Raw genomic sequence first — 7,725 nt, forward strand, 5'->3', positions numbered from 1 at the left:
AATATATTTTCGCCAAAGAAAAAGTTTGAAAATTTTTTATTAATCATTGTTTTTACACCACAAAAATCAATTAAAAATGCTAAACATGATTTGAGTAAGGAAATCATAGCCTGGCTAATGGTGTCAACTCTGCTGTTAAAATACACTGAAAAAAAAGTAGACTAAAATAGGCTACTACAGTACAGCTTAGCTATATATGGAAGCAGAAATTTTTATTAACTAATATTAGTCATTAAACTTTTATACACATGCTATTAATTATTAACGTGTTAATTAAAAACAGATATAGTATTACGTATATATCTAATAAAAATATAATTGAAGCATTGGTTTTTAATTAAAGACAAAACTCATACGAACGAACGAACAAACAACTCGAACAATCAATGCACAAAACAAACGGAATATTTGTAAAGAATCTACCTCGATACTCGAAAAATGTGCAATTGCAGATTTTGACATTTGATTTTGTGTTTGATTTAAATTAATTGAATTACATTCCAATTGTTGTTGCTGCTGATGTTGTTGTTGTTGCTGCTGCTGTTGTTGTTGCAGAATAATCGGACTAAATGTTGGCGCAGTTGCTGCATTGACGGTAGATTCAAAAGTCATTGTTGCAATAGGTGCCGCCGTTTGCAACATCGGCTTTGAGCCATAAGCATAAAATCCAGCAACATGTTGCGTTTGTTGCTGTACTGCGGGCTGCGCTTGTTGTTGCGGAAGTTGCATTAAAACACCGCCACCATTAATTGGCTGTTGCTGCAGCTGTTGTTGTTGTTGTTGCTGTTGCTGTTGGTAAAAAGATTGCTGCAAATTCCCAACACTTAAATTAGTTGGCTTCGCATATAAATACGGTTCAAATGTTTGTAAAACTTTGCGTTCATTTTGTTGCTGCTGTGGGCCCTGCTGTGGGTTATTACTGTAATAAGTACCTCCAACTTGTTGTTGTTGTTGTTGCTTTGTTACTTGTCCTAAATGCAATTGTTGTTGTGGATAAGCTGCCATCACTGTAGGACGTTGTGTTGTAGTGAATGAAGCTGAATGGGTAATTGGATTGCGACGTTGTTGTTGTTGCTGCTGCTGCTGATGCATTTGTTGCTGTTGCATTTGTTGTTGTTGATGTTGCGGTTGATAAGCATACACCACTTGTTGTTGTTGTTGTGGATGTTGTTGAAATTGCGTTGTAGTAGCGTATATTTGTTGGGGAATTGTCGTTGGTGCAATATATTTATTTTCTTTATTAGTGCTTTTTTGTAAAAATGCTGCTAGACCTGTAGCAGGTTTAGGTTGTGTTGGTAATTGTTGTTGCACTAACTTCTTAGCAACATTTGTTGTTGTTGTTGGTACTTGTTGTAATTTGTGTTGCTGATGTTGTTGTTGTTGTTGTTGCTTTTGCATAAAAGGATCAATACTACCACTCATAGCTGAACAAGCAAACGAATTCCAATTTAAGAAAGGACGCTTATGTTGCGGATAATTTTGCACATGTTGTTGTTGTTGCTGCTGCTGTTGCCTCAACATATTTTGCTGTTGTAAATGTTGTTGTTCTGGATTTTGGTGATGCTGTTGTTGCGGTTGTTGTTGCTGTAGTATACACTGTCTTTGATAAGCAGTTTGAATTTGTGATGTTGAATTGGATTTTCCAATAGGAAAATTTTTCTTAACAAATTGTTGCGTTGCTGCTGTTGGTGCAGTTGTTGTTGATGTTGCAATACTAGCTATTGGTAAAGGTATTTGTGATGCTGTTGTATTTGTTTCTGTAGTTGTTTTGCTTATGATTGGTTTGCTTAAATTTTGCAAGGATTCTTGTTTTACAAGCAATTTATTGTCTGTTATTGTTGCTGATGTTGCAATTGCAGCAGCAGCTGCAGTCTGAGCAGCAGCGGTAGCAGTTGTTGATGGTGTCATTGTTAACGTTGATTTATTATTGTTGCTTATTTTTAGCATGTCAGCTACAGATTTTTCTACTTTATTGTCGGTTTCTTTTTGACGTTTCGACAATTCTATATTGGCAGCACTTTGCGTTTTTGTTATTTTGTAATTGCTGTTGCTATTGCTGTTACTGTTGTTATTGCTACTTGTGGTACCTGTTGTTTGCTTTGATTGTTGTTGCTGTGCTTTACTATCCGCTGCAGTTGAAGGTATATGAAATGATGACGTAAACTTTGATAATTGCGGTAGATGTGTAGCGCAGCAATTCGTTACTGTCACACTATTTGTACTGATCGTGCTATTGCTTTTCTCGGACTTACGTTCGAGGGACGGAGATTCTGTTGCTTGAGCAATATCGCTAATTGAGTTTGTATTCTCATTGATTTTTGCTAGTTTAGGTTGCATATGCTGCTGCTGTTGCTGTTGTTGCTGTTGTTGCAGTTGAGTTTGTTTTTGTCGCATCATTAGCTCATCACTTAAGGGTGATGTTGGTTTTTCATTGGGAGCCACTAAAGAAGTAGTCATCGCTGGTGCGAGAGGTGTTGCTGTTGACTTATTTGCTAATTGATGCTGGCATGAGTCAGATGCATGTAAATGTGACTGACTCATTTGAAAGGGACTATATTTAGTTGAGGCTCCAACACCTAAAATACTTGAACTAGATGAACTTTTCAATAGGCCGCGGTAGGGATTCGCTATAACTGCAGTAGATGTTGATGACGCATTGCTATTAATTGTTGCGGCTGCAATTTTCGGTTGACTAATTTGTTTTGCCACAGTTGTTGCATTAGAATTTGTTTCCTTTTGCTGTACCTGTGCTGGCAAGAGTATAGCAGTGTTTGAAGTACTACGAGTTAGAGATGGTAAATGCTTCATATAGGTTGGTATGTGTGTTTTGCTATTGGAACGAATCAAATTATTTGTCATGCCAATACTCTGTGGTACCCCAACGGAGGGTACATGAAAAAGTGAAACACTTTTGTTTAAATTAGTTGTCATTGGTTCAGAAATTTGCGGATTATTAATTTTTACTGGCACTCTGCTTACGAAACCATTCGGCGAGTTAAAAGTAGTGGGTCCAGTGGTTTGTGGATTTTCATTGCAAATCAACTTATAGAGATCTTCCTTGGTAACTGCTTGCCTCACTTTCATGTCCAAATGTGATAGAGAAGCATTTTTCTGCAATTTGTTGGGTTTGTATAATTCTTTCTGCGCTGCCTCTGCGACAGTTGGATCAAATATCGCCAACTTCTTTGCAGTTTGTGCGTCCACCTTTAATGGTGCACCTGCTGCGCCTAATTGAGTATTACAAATTTTCTCGTAATTCCAAAAGGTACGTTTTGGTGTCTGTCGTTTTTGTGATGAGGCTATATTCTCAGTCCAAAAATCATTCATCAGTTGTTTATTTAATGATAAGTTTGAACCTGTTGTTGAACCATTCTTATCTTGTGCATCTAATGGTGTTGATTGTGGTAAATAGGAGTGCATACTTTGATATAATTGTTGCGTCGAGTGTGGCATATTAGAACTAGATACACTTCTTTGTAGTTTTGGAGCTTGAGTAGTATTACTTGGCGCCCCTAAAGCAGCAAATATAGAGGGATACGCCATGCGTGTTTTATGTGCTTGATTTGTATTAGGTGGAGTTTGTTGACTGGACAATTGGTGACCAAAATTAATGGATGAAGATTTGCTCAAGTTATTATTTGGTAGGTAAGCACTACTTGTAGGTAAGGCTGGTTGCTGAGTCTTAGTAAAGTAAGCAGGTGTTACATTTTGTTGTGAGTTAGATTTTGACAAAGGTTGTTGACGTTTCTTCAAACGCTCACAGAGATCTTCACATTCTTTGAATTCTTGATGTATTTTCTTATCGATTTCACTGTAGTCTGGCAAACTCTTCAAATATTTATTCATCATTTCAATTTCGGCATCGTAAAGATTAGCATCCATTTTGGAATTATGTGCAGCTGTGGCATTAATTTCATCTAATTCCTTCTGTTGGGCAATGAGTTTATCAAGATCAATTTCAGACAGCGGCTGCGTTGTAATTACCGGCATTTTGTTACTATTTTGATTATTTTGAGCATTCACAGTTGGTAGTTTGGTCGTGCTCCGAGGTGTAAAAGACTGTTGTGTTGGATGTCCATACTTATAACTTGAATTATTTCTGACCATTTTTGGACTAGCATTTAACAGTTGTTGTACATTACTGCTAGAGTTATGTTTTGGTGCACGACAAGGCAGCGGTGGTGGTGGTGAAGTTGAGGGTGTAGAAGGCGTTGAGTTTGATGAGGATAATGACAGACTAGATGGCGGGCTAGAAGTTATGGTAGCCATCATTCTAGGTGGCACTGCGGGTATAGCAATTGGTGAAGTTATAGCACCTGTAATGGCATTATAGGACAATGGTGGATAGTTCTTACGCGGTAATGGTGGTGTTGATTTCGGACTTCCAGGTAACAGTGATCGATTTTTACGTATTGCTAATGGCGACGATATAGGTGAACGTAGACCGCTTTTTGTTTCAGCTTTACTGGACGACAACACCGTAGCGAATTGTGGTGACATTATTTTAAAAAGTTGTTGCTGATGTTGTGGTGGTGTTTGACTAAGTTGATGTGGCGACTGATTGGTAAAAGATATGCAAGTGGGTTTCTGCATATTTTCCTCTTTACTAGGTTGACTAATGGTTTTATGTGTAGGTGTCGTAGTAGCCGCCAGCGTATTACCTGTACTGCTTGTTGAATTAGACGCCACATTGCCATATGATATATTTTTTACAGCAGATTCTTTACTTGACATTGTCGTTGCTGTGTGCTGATTGCTAGCAACTGGTGACGGTGTTTCATTTGCAGCTTTTGTTGCGTTATTTGTAGTTTGCAGCAAGTCATTTTCACTCATTTGGTATTAGAATGTTTTTTTTTATATTTTTATCGAAATGCAATGCAAGTTGCATATGCGTTTCTATGTGTTGTTATTGAACCAATATCACACAAAAAATGTTTAATTAGTTATTCACTATATTTTTTTTATATATGGCAGATGCAATTAAAACTAAATAACAATACTTTATCTGCAGATAAAAAAAATTTTAGCTCATCTATTTTTGTCTTGTTTGGGTCAGAAAATTTTATGTATAATTTAAGTTCAAATTACATTTTAATAACAAAAATAGAATCATCATCTCTCGAGGCGCATTTTGTCTTACACTGTGATTAATAAATTATTATTAAGTAATTAGTACATATCGAATATGGACACAAAATGTAATTAAGTTAAAAATACTTTTATCAATCTTATTTAATTTTAATTAATTATATAAACAGACATATTAATTAAAAATTATAGCAATCTCCACGAATATTTTGTATAACTACTAATCAATTTTGCATATTATTCAATGATAATCAGAACAAAAATTTGTAAAAAAATTTTGAATATTATATATATACCTACATATATTGAAATGCCTGTTTCGAAGACGAGCTTTGTCTCCTTTGTCAATCTTAATATGATATCGAGATAAATTCTTCTCAAAAACATTGAACAAATATAAAAGGATAGACAATCACTTGACGCACGACAAACACTTTTACTGACGACACTGGCACATTATTCCAACATATATAACCAACCTGTAGATATTGTTCCGGTATTTTGCTATTTTTAGGTACAATAATTTTCTTGATAATAATAATTTTATCACCTTCAATCTTCTGTATGGTAATTGGTACACCCATTTGTGGGCGTAAAGTTTTCAATTGTTGTTGACTAACCGGCACGGTGCGTATAGCCGTAACTTGAGGTCCTGTTAGTATACCACCAGGATTTGGTTTAGTAGGCATTGCTGTAGTTGTGGCAGATTTTTGTAAATTTGTAGGCGCCGGTTTTGGCTTTGGTTTCTGTGCCGGTTTGTACTCCTTGTTGTCACTGCGTACTATAGACAAATGATACAATGGTTTATCATCGTCGAGTATACTTTTTTGTGGTTCTGTCTTCTTTTCAACCTTACGCAAAACAACACCCAACATTGGCGCAACATTTTTCTTAACTGTTATGGTAGTTTTTGGTGGTGATACTTTTTTTAAATTTACACCAAGTTTAACTCCAACTGGTGGTGGCGTTTTGGTGCGATGTACCATCTTGCCGGTAGGTATTTCTCGTTTTATAGTATCCTCAACAATTTTATGTATTTCGGCTAATGTTAGACCAGATTTCTGTACAGTCTTTGTCGCCGGAGATTTTGACTTTGATTTTGATTTTGATTTGGATATTGTTTTTCTTACTCTCTCAAATGTTTTATTTATAGTATTTTGTGACTGCTTTAGACTTTGTTCCGGCGGGGTCATCGATGTATTTGATGTACTCTCTTCAATTAAGTCAACTTTAGCTGGCGGAAAAACTGCTGTTAAGCTATTTTTACGTGCTTCCATATTTGGAGTTGAATATGTTTTGGTCAGTGGAAAAGCATTTGCAGCTGGCACTTTAACTGTTGCTGAAGTGGAGACTGCTGTTGCATCAATTGAATTACTCGCAATACTACTACGGCGACTAGCATTATTACTAGTATTTACTGAGGCTGAAATACTGACAGAACCAGTACAAGCTGAAGCACCAGAGCCAACACTGCTAATACTGGAACTATGTAGACGATCTGGTGCCAAACTTCGTTCATAATGTATTTCACGCAGAGGTGGTGAATATGAACGTTCACGTTCATGTTCATTTGCAAGTAGCCGCTCTCTACGTTGCATGCGTATCAACTCAATTGAATCAGCAATAGAAGCTTTTTCTGCGGTTTCAGATTCATCAATCGACGAATTAGAAGTAGAACATTTGTTCTGCATTTTATCAACAGTTGTGGTCTCTTGACCTTTGTGCAAATTCTCAGGCAATTGCAGTTCTAGTTGCGGTTTTGTAGCAGTAATATTAGCAGCCTGTGAGTCAACAGCGGTAAATGTGTCTAGCACAAGTTGAGCCATACCATCGTCAAATACATTGGGCAGTGATGTAATGCGATCACGTAGTGCAGAGCAGGGTAAATGTTGTGCTTTACTTTGCTCTGCATATGTCTCAGTGGGGCTAGGGGATAATGGTGTTGTTGCTATAGGTGATATAGACGTAGAGGCAGCAAATTTTTGGGCTGTAATTGCAGTCACTGCTGTAGATGTAGGCGAAACACTTAATGATAGTGTTGCCTTTTCTAACGAAACACTGCTACTGGTGTTAGGCGTCAAGTCTTTTGTCGTTGCTGTTGTAGCTACCTTTATATTTGCGGTATTTGGTGATTCATTGGATGTTGCAGCTTTGCGCGCTAAAGCAAAGTCAGTTGCTGTCATCTGTTTGACGCTTAAACGTCGTTCAGCATTAACCATAACAATTTCAGTGCCTCCATTACTAGTAAGGTCGGGGCAGCCTAGCGCGATTAATTCGCTCAATTCGTTCGACATTTTTTTTTCCTTTATAGAGTATTTTATTTTTCTTGCAAATCGGTTCACCAAAATTGTGTAGTGTTGTGCAGTGCAGTGCAGTGTCGTACGTTCAAGGTTGTCACTGATTTTTTGAGGTTTCAATTGTAAGAAAAAATTTCTTAGCCTTAGTCTTAGTTAGTTATAAGTTTAAAGCGCGGTTCGATATTTCTATGAACATTAATTAAGCGTAAAAATGTAACACTTTTCAATGTTAATAAAGCACTTTCAGTTCTACTAATTTTTTTTTCTTTTGTATAATTTTTAGTTTTTTTATAATAATTTGTTTTTATCTTTAATTGTGATTATTTAACTATTTATTTTT

The 7,725-nt window shown here is 36.5% G+C and overlaps 1 protein-coding gene across 1 annotated transcript; it reads right to left on the reverse strand.

The window, feature by feature from the left end:
* Window positions 1-333: 333 nt before the first annotated feature.
* On the reverse strand, window positions 334-7,644 carry LOC119676518 (mucin-5AC-like). Its single transcript, XM_038087758.1, has 3 exons — window positions 5,566-7,644; window positions 4,714-4,807; window positions 334-4,557 (listed from the first exon to the last, which is right to left on the reverse strand). Exons 1-3 carry the CDS (start codon window positions 7,380-7,382, stop codon window positions 334-336), a joined length of 6,135 nt encoding a protein of 2,044 aa, XP_037943686.1. The 5' UTR covers window positions 7,383-7,644.
* Between the last annotated feature and the right edge of the window lie 81 nt (window positions 7,645-7,725).

The sequence above is a fragment of the Teleopsis dalmanni genome, chromosome 2 (assembly GCF_002237135.1).
Source record: "Teleopsis dalmanni isolate 2A chromosome 2, ASM223713v2, whole genome shotgun sequence".
Classification (NCBI taxonomy): domain Eukaryota; kingdom Metazoa; phylum Arthropoda; class Insecta; order Diptera; family Diopsidae; genus Teleopsis; species Teleopsis dalmanni.

Bases quoted from the DNA above. Each gene is read 5' to 3' on its own strand.
- LOC119676518 (XM_038087758.1), bottom strand. From the start codon at position 7,382: ATGTCGAACGAATTGAGCGAATTAATCGCGCTAGGCTGCCCCGACCTT. The intron at 4,808-5,565 runs TGGTTATATATG...CTTGCTGCAAAC, and splicing joins CCGGAACAATATCTACAGGT to TACAAATAACGCAACAAAAG. The intron at 4,558-4,713 runs GTAAAAAATATA...TTTACCAATCAG, and splicing joins TGTCAAGTAAAGAATCTGCT to TCGCCACATCAACTTAGTCA.